The sequence below is a fragment of the Hevea brasiliensis genome, chromosome 1 (assembly GCF_030052815.1).
Source record: "Hevea brasiliensis isolate MT/VB/25A 57/8 chromosome 1, ASM3005281v1, whole genome shotgun sequence".
NCBI classification, from domain to species: domain Eukaryota; kingdom Viridiplantae; phylum Streptophyta; class Magnoliopsida; order Malpighiales; family Euphorbiaceae; genus Hevea; species Hevea brasiliensis.
The window spans coordinates 112,836,841-112,854,585 of NC_079493.1; the positions used below are offsets into that span (position 1 = coordinate 112,836,841).

General features: G+C 29.3%; 2 protein-coding genes across 2 annotated transcripts; both read left to right on the forward strand.

Annotated features, from left to right (window-relative positions):
• The first annotated feature begins 9,731 nt into the window (after positions 1 to 9,731).
• Positions 9,732 to 10,999, forward strand: LOC110639847 (uncharacterized). Its single transcript, XM_058153982.1, has 2 exons — positions 9,732 to 9,760; positions 10,339 to 10,999. The coding sequence occupies exons 1-2, from the start codon at positions 9,732 to 9,734 to the stop codon at positions 10,997 to 10,999; spliced, it is 690 nt and encodes a 229-aa protein (XP_058009965.1).
• A 1,775-nt stretch (positions 11,000 to 12,774) lies between these two features.
• Positions 12,775 to 17,473, forward strand: LOC110639824 (DEAD-box ATP-dependent RNA helicase 41). The gene is made up of 3 exons (XM_058147725.1): positions 12,775 to 12,964; positions 15,031 to 15,143; positions 15,364 to 17,473. The coding sequence occupies exons 2-3, from the start codon at positions 15,077 to 15,079 to the stop codon at positions 16,917 to 16,919; spliced, it is 1,623 nt and encodes a 540-aa protein (XP_058003708.1). The 5' UTR covers positions 12,775 to 12,964; positions 15,031 to 15,076; the 3' UTR covers positions 16,920 to 17,473.
• Positions 17,474 to 17,745: the final 272 nt, after the last annotated feature.

Genomic DNA, 17,745 nt, shown 5'->3' on the forward strand with positions numbered 1-17,745 from the left:
GTATATATTATTTTCTTATTGTATTATTGCACCACTAAGTAGAAATGCTTAGCGCGATTGATTTGTTTCCTTCGCACAGGTACTGAAGATGAAGCCCAGTGGATATTAGACTAGGATTTTGGAGTTCTGATCTGCAGAGTGTTCAAGGTTGTCACCTCCTCAACAATGCATGTAAATAGGACTCACATTAGTCATTTTATGTATTTTGTATAGTATAAATATTCCTTATGTTGTAATGTAAACTAAAAAATTGTAATTAATATTTATGAAATTGTAATTAATTTGTATATAATGTAATTTGTGAATTTATGTAATTAGTTTGCACATTGTGTAATTAATAAAGATTTGAAAATTTTGATATATGAATTAAACATGGAATGAGTTGAATGTGAAATGATTATGATGAGCATGGATGATATTTTTATTATAAAATATTATTAAAAATTTCAAGCAGGTGAATAGTAAAATACGCCGATCAATATTAAAATAGGGGAAACTCTATCAGTTTCTCCTTAGGCCATATTTTATTTTAAAATATAACGATTTTAAAATTATTAAAAGAATCAAGTAAGATAAGAAATGGTGCTCCGGCACCGAGTGTGACATGCCTTGCTTGGCTATGCTGTAGTCTGGTGAGGGGTGTCACATGGAGAAAGGTTCTTTAGGCAAATCCCACATTGGCAAAGCACGGAGATGATCTTGGGTTCAAAAAGTAATGATATATAAAATGAAGAAACTAATAACTAGAGACACCTTTTGGTGGAATGGCCTGGAGAATTGGAAGAACTCCAGGGTTAAGCGTGCTCGTTTGAAAGAAATCTTAGGATGAGTGACCTCCTAAGAAGTTCTCAATTCCACCTATGGGACAAAACTGTGAGGCTTGTGGCCAAAGCGGACAATTTCTCTAGTGGTTGGAGCCCAATCGTTACAAAAATGCCTCAATTTTATTAAATTTTACAGAATAGTCATTGTTATATGTATGATATAGATATATACCATTAATTTAATATTGTAATTAAATAATAATAAAAAATTTCTTAAAAAATATTTTTTAATGCATAAGTTATTTTTTAAGTAACAAATCTGCCCTAAATTTTCATGGGGGCTATAACCTGTAAATATTTTATATCTTGGTATTTTATTTGATAATGAAACATGATTTACACCAAGCATGCGTATGTCGATTTTTTCATGAATGCATATTCTTACCCTTGCTATAATTCAATGGGCGGATGATGCAAACCATAAAAGGCTGTCTCTACACAATTAATTTCGCAAATACATGCACATTTAAGATTCTAGAACATTAATTTTCAAATGATAAATTCAGGGTAAACACAGGATTAAATATAAAAAGAGGTCAAATTTTAAATAATTATATTATTTTTTTACTAATTTGTCACTTAATTCAAAGTAAAGTAAAGACTCATTATAAATTGCGTGTAGAGGTATTTTTAAATTAATTAATATTTTAAAATAATAATTTATAATTATTATAATAAATAGTACCAAAAAATTTTAATTCTATAGGAATAAAATAGACTAAATAATTAAAAAATAAAAACTTTTCTAAATTTTTTCAGGATTAATCAAACATGTTAATTTTATCAATTTAATCCTAAATCTTTTATATTACTTTCAATTTTAACAATAAATTGAATTAAAACTATTAAATTCATCAATTGATAAAAAGGTCTGGATTTTCTTTAGTCATTTGCAGGTAGATTTTTATGCCACAAAAATTAAATTTTTGGTCCTAATATTTAATTTATTTTCATAGTTATGATAAAGTTAATTTTAAATTTAGTAAAATTATTAGTGTAAAATTTGTTGAAAATTTTTAGAAGCAAACTAGTAAAATTAATTATTAAAATTAAGATTTTTTTCAAAATTAGTAAAATTAAGATTTAATAATTTAAATAAATGTAAAAATTATTAAACATCCATATCTTAAAAAAAAAAGGGGAGGTGGCCAATGATCTACTTATATCCCCTAATTCCAAAATTAATATAACTAAGTTTTTTTTTTTTTTTTTTCAAGATAATGGAGGGAGCCAAAGCCCCACAGCCATTGCCCTTGGTCCGCCCCTAGATAGATCATTAAATGTGAGCTATTAATTAACTTCTTATATAGATTATTTTCAAATTAAATTAAGTACTGTGAGCATGCAAATGGTTTAATATTAAAGACAAATTATTGTGTGGCGTACATATGTGCATTATCACTAACAAAATTATAGATTTCACATTTTTAAATTCAAGAAGTAATTATATTTTTGAGAGTAACCAAAGTATTATTTTTTAGTGTACAAAACTTTTTTTTATAACACTACAAAAAATATAAATTAAATTAAAAAAATAAGATTAATTCAAAGTATATGTAACCATTATATATATAACGAATTAATTTAAATCATAAATTATGATAAAATTTATAAAAAATTCATTATAATCAATAATTATAAATAAATTATAATATAATAAAACTATAATGAATCTAACGATTTATTTTAAAATTTTTCGAAGTAGGTGGCACACTTCCCTTTTCTTAATTTCTCTTAGTTCATCACAAGTAATTAATAGGAAAGTTAGCTTTCTCTATAAATTGCTTTTTTTTTTTTAAATAGTAACTACACAATCAATGAGTATTTAGTATAAATAATTCAATATTCTAATATTTTAAATGATATCGAGTATTTATTTTTTGTGAACGAAGATGACACTTATTAAAAACGCTTCACTCTTAATAATTGAATCGATATAATCATAATTAATCTTAATTCATTAAATTAGAATGTACGTGAAAAAAATAAAAAAACTATGCATTTCTTTCTTTTCTTGTGATGTATTTTCCACTTTTTTTTCCTTTTCCGTCACTTCAAGGTCACTCGCTTGTTTAGTTGTTTTTGTTTTTTTCCTCATTTTCGGCCAACTTCACACTAAATAAAACGAGAGAAAAAAACAAACCAACCCATCTTTTGACTCTACCCTTTTAATTTTTGCATCCATGCCCTCCACATACCCCCATATACACTAGCTTAGAATCTCATCTAAATATGGCTCTCTTAAAAGAAAAAAAAATTTACAATAAATCCCATTTAAATAAAATTTTAAAAGATTAAAAGCTTTTTGTTGAGCTAATATATTTTAATTTAATTGTTTTTTTTATAATAATGTATATATTTTTAGAGCAGTAACACTATCAGAAATATTATATATTAATGTTAATAAGAAAGTTTTGTTATTTATTATATTATTCATGCCCTCATTTTAAAAAAAATATTCTTACTCCTCAATTAAAATGTTTTCTTAGTTAAAATTTAAATTTTTTTTAAATAGTACAATGTCTAATTAAAGTTTTAAATATGATATATTTTCTTAGTATATTTCATTCACAATTATAAAAAGATGAATGGCCAATTTAGAGAAATGTAATCAAATTATTCTAACATGTCTTTAAATCATACAATTAGTGACCTTAAGATGATAATTTAATATTAAAAATATTTGTATATTCGCAAATAAATTTTATTTTAAGTATTTCTCTAACCAAGAATTAAAATTTCAATTAAAATCACTTTTCAAATTTGATGTTCATCAAATTGTATTTTTAGAAAAGTGCCATAAATTTATGGTTTTCCAAATGCTATTAAAGGCAAAAAAAAAAAAAAACATTGGTTTATGTGAATTTACTTAATTATATGTTTATTGCAACAATATAACATATGATTTTTATCTAAAAATAAAATTATTTTGCAATGCTTTTGTTTACCAGTTAAGGTTTCAAATTTTAGAGTCGTCATTATACTTGACGAATACTACTTCAGCCTAAAAGTAAATTAGTTCCATTTATATAAGCAGGTAGAAATATCATGTACTGTTACCTGTAACGTTAGGATTTCTTGATATTAGCTTCATTGATTGAATTTCAGTTCCTTTTATTAATTTAAGTATCAAAGAGATTATTCAAGTTAACTTACTAGTGAATTTTTATATTGCAGGTTCATATTCATAGCAAACTTTATAACAACATAAAAAATGAGCTCTTAAAATTACTTTTAAAAAATAATTTTAGTTAATGCATGTAAGCTTACTTGCAAAGTTATAATAATCAAGAGATAGTTGATCAACTGCATGGTTTTCTAGCTAGATATATATTTTCGTTGTAAACAAGAAAGAGAAGAGAAAAAGGAAAGGGAAAGGAAGACAAATTAAAAAGTCATGAGGTTTGCAACAATTGTCGCAGACGACCTTCGAATTCATGCATTGGGAGTACTACGGATGGTTTGAGAACTCAGTAGTACAAAGTTTTATGTTGTCTGTCCATTGGATAGGACCAATACTTTCTTGAAGTGGTGTTATCTCTGTCATGCTCTCAAAATATAAAATATAAAATGTATAGTGAAATTTATCTATTGAAAAATTTTTATTGCAAGTTCAGTGAAAGCCGAACTGGTGATAGGAAAGAAGTTAGTTTGGATGGAGTGGTATTGCCCCAAAATAATCACTTTAAATATCTCAGCTCAATCCTTCAAGTAGATGGGAGATGTGAAGAGGATATTGGTCATAGGATTAAAGCCGGATGGTTGAAGTGGAGACGTACCATGGGAGTTTATGTAATTACAAGATTCCTAATAAGTTGAAAGGAAAATTTTACTATACGGCCATACAACTGGCCACGTTATATGATAGTGAGTGTTGGGCAATGAAAGAGCCGTATGTGTCTTAGATGAGAGTTGCGAAGATGAGAATGTTAAGATAGATAAGTGGGCATACTAAACTAGATAAAGTCCGTAACGAGAGTATTAGAGAAAAGGTAGGAGTGGTGCCAATTGAGGATAAGTTGAGAGAAAAGTGATTGAGGTGGTTTGGTCATGTGAAGCGTAGACATACGAAGACTCCAGTTAGACAAGTAGAGCACATTGGTTTAGATGATAGAAAGAAAAGAAGGGGTAGACCTAAATTGACTTAGAGGAGAGTAGCACAACATGACTTAGAAGCATTATATATTTTTGAAGATTTAACCCAAAATCGTTTAGAGTGGAGAAAGAGAATCCATATAGCCGACCCTAATATATTTTTAGAATAAAGGCTTAGTTGAGTTGAGTTATGTTAAAATTTTTAATTAATTATGTCAATGTAATTTAAATTTATATTAAAATTTTGAATAATTATTTGGCTTAAATTAAGTTTTTATTTTTAAATAATTATTAATTATTTTTTATAAGGATGTAACAAAATAATTTTATATTTTTAATGGCAATTGATATAAATTTGCATTTAATAAAGACTATAAAAATATATATCATTTAAATTTAAATTTTGAAATAAGTTGATTAATAAATTATTCTTATTTTTTTAAATTATATTAAGTTAAGTCTTTTAAATGAATATTAAAATTAAATTAAATTTTTATTTTTTAAATAATTATTAATTACTTTTTAAATTTTTTTTTATAAGAATGTAATAAAATAATATTTTATATTTTCAATAGTAACTAATATAACTTTGTATTTAATAAAAGATATAAATTTATGTACTATTTATTTTTAAATTTTGAAATAAGATAATAAGTTGATTAATATATTAATTTTATTTTTTAGATTATATTAATTTAAGTCTTTTAATTTTCATTTCCTTAGGTGGTTATTAATTATTTTCCCCTAAATAAAAATATAACAACTTAATATTTTATATTTTTAATAACAACTAACACAATTTTATGTTTGACAAATTCTATAAATATATGTAAAATTTAATTTTAAATCTTAAAATAAGTTGGTTAATAAATTATTTTTATTATTTTCAAATTATATAAACTTAATTCTTTTAATACCTCATGTGTCAATTTTTGAAGAAGTGAAGTGACTTATTTTTTAAGATATTTTCCAATGCTTAGCTTTTCTATATATATATATATATATATAATTAATAAACTAGGTACTTGGTCGTTTAATTATTTGAAACTCTTTCACAAAATGAAACATGATTTATACCGCGTACACAGTTGTTGAAGCATGCATATGTCCATTTTTTCATGAATGCAGATTCTTCTGAAAACCCTAGCTATCATTCAATGGGCGGATGATATAAACCATAAATATAATGGCTGTGTCTAGACAATTTCGCAAGCACATGCTTGCACATTTAAGATGCTATAACAATATTTTCAAACGACGATAGATCATTAAATTTTAGCTACCAATTCATATCTTATTATATACATCATTTCCAAATGAAATTAACACTACCACATATAATTAGATTTAAGGCAAAAGTTCTTTTAGTAGCTATTTTATTCCACGTAATCAAATCATTGTTTTATACTACAATAACAAAGATACATATAGTGATTCTTAAACTATTATCATTAACTTATAACTACAGTTTAAATGTATATATGTAAATATGAAAGTAATTTTCAACTGCATTTTAGTATTGAGAGCGTGCAAATGGTGAAATAGTTATACAAGAATATTTTTGTTAGCACTATGAAAAATGTAAACTAATTTGACAAAATAAGATTAATTTAAATTGTAGAATCAAGCGCTTATCACTCTATCAAAAGCTTAAATTATTGGCAGAGGCGTAACTTCAATTATTTATAACGTAGTAGTCTAAGTGCCATGAGTCGAAGGGATGAACTATTCCCACTCAATGTCGATAATCTCTCCTAGCACCTACCAATTCATGATCTTGGCTCTAATATCAATTATAAAATTGAGCACTTACCATCGTATTAAAAGATTAAATTATTAACAGAAGTACAATTTTAATTCTTTATAGTACAGCAACTCAAGTGTCATAAATTGAAGAGATCTAAATAAAATACTGTCCACTAAGCTGTTCACAAATTGCGGCACGCTTCTCTTTTCTCTTAATTAATTCATCACAAATAATTAGTGGAAAAATTAAATTTCTTTATGAATTGCTTTTATTTTGGTCTAAATTGCAACCATTTATTTTGTTCTAATTGGCTCAACATTATGCATAAATTAAACTTTAACAACATACTTTATATATTATTTAAAAATATATTATTAATAAGAATTATAAGCAAATATTATGTATAAACTCTGTAATCTAAAGCTTTTAGTAACAATTTTACAATAATTTATATTGTTATTTTGCATAATGTTGTACATGGTAACTAAATAAAGTTATTAAAAATATTTTTTTTGGCAATTTTTGTTTTGATATGCAATAAATTTTAATTAAAATAACTAAAAGATTAGCAATTTTAAAATTTAGCAGGTCTATGTATACTATAGACTTCAAACTTAGCTTTAATTCTTATTATCTCAGATTTAGCAGTTATGATTTTTGTGAATATAACTCTATACTTTAATATTATTCTACTACAAAAATTTTATTACACTTTGATCTTTGATATTTTAAAGAAAGTAAAATTTTAATTTTCAATATTTTAAATTTTTGTTACACTTTTGTTATTATTATATTATAAAATATTTTAATTTCTCAATTTTTTTAATATTATTAGTTAAACTATTAATTGAAACAATATACTTTTTTTTGAAAAAGAAAATTTTCGTTGATAAGAAAAATAGTAAAAGTCATATATAGATACAAGCATTTTTTTAAAAAAAATAAAATTTTATTAATTAAATCTTAAAAATTAAAATTATAAACAATTATCTTATTTTAATGATAAATATCGAGTTTATTGGGAGCAATTGTTTTGAAATTAAGGAATTTATTGGAAAATAAAAAATTATAAAGGAAGAACTGCCTCACTTTAAATTTGCAGTTGTTAAAGAGCTTTCAGTAAAATTTTAAATATATGTTTGAAATTAATTCAATAAATACCAAAAAATTGGATTAATCGACCACTCGAACGATTACAAAATCCGAATCACTTGAGGGTTCAAGCAACTATATAACTTGGTTATTGAATTTTAAGAATCGAACTCCTAATATTCTCTGACCAAGTGAGAGTCCTAATTCGATATCAAGTTCATCAAGAATAAGCATCTCACTTTATTTTGATTTGGTATTTTATTTTACTTAGTGTCTGTTTGATATTATATTTAAAAGGTTAAAATTACTTTAGAATAATATCAGAAATGAAACCTTAAAATTACTATGAAAAAAATACTTAGTTTTAATTAATGCATCTTAGTTTGCGAAATTATAATAATCAGGAGATGGTTGATCAAATGCATGTGGTTTGCAAGCAAGCGTATTGGCGGCTAGATATTTTCATTAGAAACAAGAAAGAAAAAGGAGAAAAAGGAAAAGGGAAAGGCGAAGGATGACAACTAAAAAGTGGAGGGTTTTGCAATAATCGTCGCAGACAACCTTCAAATTCATGCAATTGGAGTACGGATGGTTTCAGAACTCAGTACAAAGTTTGATGTTGCCTATCCATACCCATCACTTTGTAATAACTCCCATAAATGATATTTTTAGCTTTTTAGCTGATTTATTTTGTTAAAAATATTTTTTTTAATTATTTTTTGCATTTAAAGAATTTAAAAAATAAGTACAATAAGAAATATTTTTCTGATTTATTTTTCTGATTATCAATAAAATAAAATTATTTAAAAAAAAAATAACTTTCTACTATTATTGTGTTTTGAAAATCTTATTAATATTTTATTTTTTTCATAAAAAATGTTTTTTTTATAAAAAAATTAAATTATTTTTTAAAAAAATTATTTTTTTCTCAAAAGGAGAAATCATATTTTATTTTTAAATTTAAATAATTTTATTAAAATATAAAATATTTATACATATATTATGTAAATACATATTATTAATTTAATATTTTAATTAAATAAAAAAAAATATTTTTTCTTATATAAATTATTTTTTACTAAACAAATGAAATCTAAAATATGAAAATATTTATATATACATAAGCATAAACACATATAATTAATTTAACTTTATAATCAAATAATAATATTATTTTTTGTAAATAAAATGTTCCTATAATTACTTTTTGTTTAAACAAATTTATTTATTGTATTCTACTCTAATTTTATAATGTAATATTAGCCACAATTTATACAGTATATGTCGCTTTCAAAAGCTTGTCGATTTCTCTTTTTTTTTTTTTTTTTTTTTTATATTTAATAGGATGAAACTAATATATTAATTAATGTTAGCATTTGAAATAACGTGAAACAACAAATCTGGGCTACTTTCTCTGTGTGCGTTTTAGGAGAATTAATTTTAAAGAAGAAGATAGAAAGTATCCTTAAGGGCTAAGGATTTACAAGAAAGAATGAAATTCCATTCAATTTCATGCACCTTCCTTAATTACCCACCTGCCCCTTCAAGTAAAGCGAAAAAGAACTCTCCACCATCTCTTTTTTTGGGCTACGCAAGTCTTCAAATGAAGCTTCACAGAGGTTCATGTCTATATTCTATGGCCTCGTTTATTGAACACAATTCCATTAAGTAAAACATTTCCTCCAAAAGAATACTGTAACTGGACCACCTCTCTCTCCTCAAACAAAGTGCTGTGCCAACTTTATTCAGCTTTTGGGTTTGCTATGTGGTATTAGAATAATGTTACAACAGTAAGATTTTAACTTCAATTCTCATTCAAAATTAAAAATAGTGTCAATCAACCTAGTCAAATTTTAATCCTTCAAGGAATTCCAACCAAGGATTTTTGGCTAATCCTTTTGAAACTATTAGAATTAAAAAAAAAAAAAAAAGGGAGAACTTTGCATGGAGTTAAAGTTGGAGCTGCACTTAGCATGCTGCATATTGTGGTAGGGGGCCATCTGTAAGTCAATTAATAGTTGAAAATAGCCTTTAAAATATTAAGAAAGCTGTCCTTAGGACCAAAGAAATATTGGCATCAGCCCTCTGGTTCCATGACCAACTTTTGTGGGTATCTGGTTGATGAAAATATCTAACTCAAACCCAAAAGAAAAGGTAAAGCCAGCTATTCTCCGCTATGTCCTACCAACAATTATTAAGAAATGTTCATGCCAATGCCATGCAAAAGCCAAAATCTGCCAAATTTTGTAGCTCATAACCCACCAACCCGTAATCAAACCTATACAATGCTGCCACGTGTCTTCCTCCTTTATCACTATTAACTTTCACTTTCATGCCCCCTTCCGTTTCCTTTCTCAAGTCCCACTAAGATAATTGAATCAAATAAAGGAATTGCCCTTACCCATTAGGATCCTTAATTTGATGCTTATATAAACCCCTTTTCCTTCTTGTTCTCCTTCATGCAAGAACACTGCTTTTTCTTTTCTCTAATTGCATAATCTCTTGAATTCCAAGCTCAGCTTGCCCTTCTGCTATTTTTTTTGTTCATTACTTGCTGTTGTTTTGATCTTTTATGCTTAGGGAATTAGCCAGTTTAGATATAGAGGAAACAAAGAAAATGTTGAAGAACAAAGCAACGAAATTCTTGAAGAGGATAACACTAGTTTTGGCATCAATGGCCAAGGCTAAAACTTTAGCTTTCAAGAGCAAAACCCATGATTTGAAAGCTCGTTTGATGATATTCTCTATGTTAAGGCACAAGAAGATTCTGATAAGCTCCATCTCCCAGAAACTCCATTCCATCATGGGCCAGCAGGAGCATGGCAAAGATCAAGAAGATGGAGATAATAACGTAGGAGACCAAAGCAAGGCCATTGTGCTCTACAACTACGGCTCCATTTCCCTCCCCAATCCCACTTCGCTGGAGAATTATGATCACGACGATGAACTAGACGATGTCTACGGCTGTGGCTATGGCTACAGTTATGAAGAAGGAGATGATGCAGAGAAGTTTCCAGACCTAACCCACTCGTTGTTTGAGTCAGATATAGAGTTTGAAGATCCAGGAGGGTCAGTGATAGATTTGGTGAAGAATTCAAAAAAAGAAGGGGAGGAGTTCAGGTTAGAAGATGAGATAGACCATGTTGCAGACCTGTTCATAAAGAGGTTCCACCGCCAGATAAGGATGCAGAAGCAGCTCTCCATCAAGAGGCAAAAGGAGATGCTTAAAAGGAGTGCCTGATGACAACTTGCAAATCTTGGATCAAAGCTGAGCCAGTGCAGGGTCAAGATAACAACCCAGATTCATTCCATAGCGAAGGTTTGGATAACCAAATTGAAGGCCGCATGCTAAGCCAGTGCCTGGTGACTTCTTGGCATTTCTGATGGATATATTATATCTGATTAATTATAAATGCTTCTTTTGTACATTTTGTAATTGGCAGCAGGAATGATTAAAACAAAGCAAGCCCAGTTCTATGAGGCCATTTCTATGTAACTTGGTAGCAGAATAATTAAGAGATTCTATTTGTTTTTCTCCTGAATTTCTAAGTCTTATTTCTTCCAACTATCCTATTTATTTAACAATGAACAAGAGGTAAAGGTGGCCACAGTTCGAACTGGAATTAGACTGATTCGAACTGGAATTAGCCTGATTTGATTGAAATCAAATTGAAATCAATTAAATTCAAATTAATTGAAATTAAATTATTTGATACCAATTTCATATTATTTGGCTTTTATTTTATGTTATGCAAAATATTTAATTAGAATATAATAAATACTCATTAATCATGTATTATTCCCTAATCGGATCTAGTTGATTCACGAAACACTATTGTTAAGTTAATTTAATAATTAGTTTTTTTATCAATATAAATACACACATAGACGCACTTCTTCATAAAATTATTATAATTTTACTAAGTCACTCTAAGTCTTATAAATTCACACACACTTATCCACAGTTGAATGTGAAATTCAGAAAAACCAATCCATTGATAATGAGCTTGCCTTGAGTTTTTCACCACGAACACATGTATACTGACTCACTCCTCAGAATTTTATCCTTTTTTTTTAACAAAAATAAATATGCACATATAAGTTCAGAGAAGGACACATTCTTTAATAAAATTTAATAATTAGCTAATAAAATGTATTCCAGTTTTTAATATATTTACTATTTTTAGTAAAGGAATAGTATTCAAAAGGGAGTGGGTTTGAAAGCCTGCTTTTATCTGAATCAGGCTCACAAGAATAGACATAACAGGCTTTAGGGATGTGTGGTCTCGACTTAGTTTGAGGTCTACCTAAACATTGAAATTAAATCAAAATTTTGATATTGTTTTAATTTTATTTTTTATTATTTTGATTTTGATCGATACAATTTTTGATTATTCAGTTCGAGTTTAATTTGGTATAGTAATAATTTTATATAATTATTTTCTTAAAAAAGTCATATTTGAATTGACATTTAAATTTTAAATTAAATTATTAATAAATAATATATTATATTATATATTTTTTAATTATTTCTAAATATATAATTCTTAACTGTAAAGTGTATGTATAATTTATGATTAAGTATATTATATAATATAATAATATAAATATACTATTTATTAATTATATAATATTTAATTATAAGATACCAATATAATTATAAATTAACATATATATACATTATAATTAAGAATTATAAAATAATTTAATATATTTATAATTAAAATTATAAAAAATATACAAAAATAAAATATAATATTAAATTATATTTTATTTATAATTAAATATATATATATATAAATATATATAATTATATTAAAAATATATAATACCTTTAAAAAAATATAAAAGTTATATATATAAATCCAATTCTTAATTTAATTTCAATTCAATTACAGTATCATTTGATTCAATTTTAAATAAAAAAATTAAATACAGTTCCAATCCAATTTTAGAATAATTTTAATTCGGTGTTAAATGAGAAGTTGAAGTCGAATTCGAATTAAAGGTTCAATATTAGTTCAATACAGTTATTCGTGTTGGTGCAGGACGCCGATATCCGACCTTAGAATAAACAGAACTAGAGGCTTCAAAGTCCGGTTCTTGACGATTTCTTACTAACGACATATTGTTTATTCTCATTCTTATTCTCCTTCTCTCTGGTTCTGGGAAAGCAGAACTGCGAGAATCACAGCCGCAGCCACAGGTAACAAACACTCATCTCGGTGAAATTGTCCGTTTACGAAATCCTTTTTGCTTCTCTCTTCATTTGCTTCCTTCTTTTAATATTTGTTTGAATTTCTCTGTAATAAAATTCATATCTGTGAATTTCTTAAAAATAGAGGTTGCTTGATGTCTAATTCATTCTATGGTTCGTTTTCAATTGTGGGTTTTTTCAATTTTTGGATTTTTAGGGTTTACCTAGGCCCAGGTGGTTCTAAAGAACTGCGAGAATCACAGCCGCAGCCACAGGTAACAAACACTCATCTCGGTGAAATTGTCCGTTTACGAAATCCTTTTTGCTTCTCTCTTCATTTGCTTCCTTCTTTTAATATTTGTTTGAATTTCTCTGTAATAAAATTCATATCTGTGAATTTCTTAAAAATAGAGGTTGCTTGATGTCTAATTCATTCTATGGTTCGTTTTCAATTGTGGGTTTTTCAATTTTTGGATTTTTAGGGTTTACCTAGGCCCAGGTGGTTCTAAAGAACTGCGAGAATCACAGCCGCAGCCACAGGTAACAAACACTCATCTCGGTGAAATTGTCCGTTTACGAAATCCTTTTTGCTTCTCTCTTCATTTGCTTCCTTCTTTTAATATTTGTTTGAATTTCTCTGTAATAAAATTCATATCTGTGAATTTCTTAAAAATAGAGGTTGCTTGATGTCTAATTCATTCTATGGTTCGTTTTCAATTGTGGGTTTTTTCAATTTTTGGATTTTTAGGGTTTACCTAGGCCCAGGTGGTTCTAAAGAACTGCGAGAATCACAGCCGCAGCCACAGGTAACAAACACTCATCTCGGTGAAATTGTCCGTTTACGAAATCCTTTTTGCTTCTCTCTTCATTTGCTTCCTTCTTTTAATATTTGTTTGAATTTCTCTGTAATAAAATTCATATCTGTGAATTTCTTAAAAATAGAGGTTGCTTGATGTCTAATTCATTCTATGGTTCGTTTTCAATTGTGGGTTTTTTCAATTTTTGGATTTTTAGGGTTTACCTAGGCCCAGGTGGTTCTAAAGAACTGCGAGAATCACAGCCGCAGCCACAGGTAACAAACACTCATCTCGGTGAAATTGTCCGTTCTGAAATCCTTTTTGCTTCTCTCTTCATTTGCTTCCTTCTTTTAATATTTGTTTGAATTTCTCTGTAATAAAATTCATATCTGTGAATTTCTTAAAAATAGAGGTTGCTTGATGTCTAATTCATTCTATGGTTCGTTTTCAATTGTGGGTTTTTTCAATTTTTGGATTTTTAGGGTTTACCTAGGCCCAGGTGGTTCTAAAGAACTGCGAGAATCACAGCCGCAGCCACAGGTAACAAACACTCATCTCGGTGAAATTGTCCGTTCTGAAATCCTTTTGCTTCTCTCTTCATTTGCTTCCTTCTTTTAATATTTGTTTGAATTTCTCTGTAATAAAATTCATATCTGTGAATTTCTTAAAAATAGAGGTTGCTTGATGTCTAATTCATTCTATGGTTCGTTTTCAATTGTGGGTTTTTTCAATTTTTGGATTTTTAGGGTTTACCTAGGCCCAGGTGGTTCTAAAGAACTGCGAGAATCACAGCCGCAGCCACAGGTAACAAACACTCATCTCGGTGAAATTGTCCGTTTACGAAATCCTTTTTGCTTCTCTCTTCATTTGCTTCCTTCTTTTAATATTTGTTTGAATTTCTCTGTAATAAAATTCATATCTGTGAATTTCTTAAAAATAGAGGTTGCTTGATGTCTAATTCATTCTATGGTTCGTTTTCAATTGTGGGTTTTTTCAATTTTTGGATTTTTAGGGTTTACCTAGGCCCAGGTGGTTCTAAAGAACTGCGAGAATCACAGCCGCAGCCACAGGTAACAAACACTCATCTCGGTGAAATTGTCCGTTCACGAAATCCTTTTTGCTTCTCTCTTCATTTGCTTCCTTCTTTCAATATTTGTTTGAATTTCTCTGTAATAAAATTCATATCTGTCAATTTCTTAAAAATAGAGGTTGCTTTATGTCTAATTCATTCTATGGTTCGTTTTCAATTGTGGGTTTTTTCAATTTTTGGATTTTTAGGGTTTACCTAGGCCCAGGTGGTTCTAATTTTCACTAAGTTCGGCTCATGGAAGTTGCAAATACAAATAATCAATGCGCAGGTTCTGCAGCCGTATCAGAAAATCAATTTACCGGTATCTCATTTTACCTTAGCTACTGCTATTCTCTGGTTTTTGTTTGTTCCTTTTAATTATTTTTTATTTATTTTTTGGGTAAATCTTGTATTTCCTGGGTAATTGAGATGGCTTGTAAGCTTGATACCAGGACTGAAATGGCTGGTCACTTAAAAATTTGTTGACAAGAACATGTCTACATTTGAAACACACTAGCGAATTTATATTTTTCCTCTTTTAGGCTCTGATACAGCAAATGATGTGAAAAAGACATCTAGAGAGCAGAGAGAAGCTCTGCCAGGGGAGCCTAAATGTGTTGTATGTGGCCGCTATGGGGAGTATATATGTGATGAGACTGATGATGATATTTGTAGCTTGGAATGCAAACAAACTCTTCTATGGAGGGTTGCTAATTCCCAGGTTTCAGTTGCTTCTCCACCTCCTACAAGGTTTGCTACAACTGATGAGTGTTTTTATGTTAGAGAATCTGATGATAAATCAGGACCCTCATCTTTAACTAATGATCAAACTGAGTTACTGAGAAGGAAGCTTGAAATCAATGTAGAGGGGGAATCGGTTCCAGATCCCATTTTGTCATTCTCTTCTTGTAATCTTCCTCAGAAGCTTCTGAAGAACATAGAAGCTGCAGGATATGGTATGCCTACTCCTGTCCAGATGCAAGCAATCCCAACCGCTTTGAGCAGCAAAAGCCTGCTTGCTTCAGCTGATACAGGCTCAGGGAAAACTGCTTCTTATCTGGTCCCTGTTGTTTCTCGCTGTGCAAGTTTTCGCCTTCAGCACTCGCCTGAGTATAGAAAGCCACTAGCAATGGTTTTAACTCCAACAAGAGAGCTCTCCATGCAGGTTGAGGATCAAGCTAAGTTACTTGGTAAGGGTTTGCCTTTCAAGACTGCACTTGTGGTTGGTGGTGATGCTATGGCTGGACAAATCTACCGTATTCAGCAAGGAGTGGAATTAATTGTAGGGACTCCGGGCAGGCTCATTGATCTTTTAACAAAGCATGATATTGAACTAGATGAAGTAATGATATTTGTTCTAGATGAGGTGGACTGTATGCTTCAAAGGGGCTTCCGAGATCAGGTTATGCAGATTTTTAGAGCTCTTTCTCAACCTCAGGTCTTGATGTTTTCTGCAACAATCACACAAGAAGTAGAGAAGATGGCAAGCTCTATGGCAAAAGATATGGTTATTGTCTCCATTGGCCAGCCTAACAGGCCAAGTAAGGCTGTGAAACAGCTGGCTATCTGGGTTGAGTTAAAGCAAAAGAAGCAAAAGCTTTTTGACATTTTGATGAGCAAGCAGCATTTTTTGCCACCAGTGGTTGTATATGTGGGTTCAAGACTTGGGGCAGATCTCCTGTCTAATGCAATCATGGTTGCCACAGGTTTGAAGGCTCTATCAATCCATGGGGAGAAGTCCATGAAGGAGAGAAGAGAAATCATGAGGTCATTTTTGGTGGGGGAGGTTTCTGTGATTGTGGCCACTGGGGTTTTGGGTAGGGGAGTTGATCTCTTAGGTGTGAGACAGGTAATAGTGTTTGACATGCCCAATTCCATTGAGGAGTATGTCCATCAGATAGGAAGGGCATCTCGTATGGGAGAGGAGGGTACAGCAATTGTTTTTGTTAATGAGGAGAACAAAAATTTATTTCCAGAGTTCATTGAGGTTTTAAAATCTTCTGGAGCTGTGATACCTCGTGAACTTGCAAATTCAAAGTTTACTGTGCGTTCCTTCCCTGCAGGAAAGGGCCACAGAAAGCGAAAATATGGTTCATGAACTATCAGAAGTTTTGTTTGTTTCTTGGCTTTATTTTACTACTGCTAAGGTGCAAAATCAACTCTGTAGTTACATTGTTGAATTCTTGGTCTATGCTGGGTGCATCTAGCACCGGCAAGAAATGAAGAAACATACCACCTTGTTGGCAATTTCATGATTACTGTGTGGAGGAAGAAAACTGTCATTGGGTGCACAAATATGATGTTTTCTTGGGGATAAGTAGCCAGCCTGGATATCAAGCAGTCACACAGCATGTCAGGGAACATTTTTGGCAATTGTTTTGATATTCAAACTGATATCCCTTTGCTGCTGGTCAACTTCATTGGTTTCATTTGCTTATTCAAAGAGGGAAGACAATCCAGAATTCAGGGAGAAGACTGCTAGTTTCAGTGCACCTTAAATCTCATTGAGGCATAGGAGTTAGGATGGCCTGTTCTCTTGAGGGAAGATTTTGGAAGCTATTGTTCTATTGACTTTGGAATGGTGGTGAATGTAATTGAAACATTGGAAATATTCTATTTTGCTGGGAACAGGAAAGGGGTAAATTTCAATAATCATCTCTGAACTTATATGGTTTTAACACTACAGTTCTTAAATTTTAAAACGTAAAATAAACTTTCTAAACTATCAAATTTTGCACAGTAAAATTTTTCTAACTTTCAATTATCAATTTTTTAATTGAAAACTGATTTGAACAGCTCTCGCATGGCTCTTAGTTAATATTTCTCTCTCTTTTCTTATTCAAATTGTAAAATTATTCTCTTTGCACCTAAAAAATTATTATATTTATAGTGAGAAAAATGATTCAATTTACACATAACTTGAG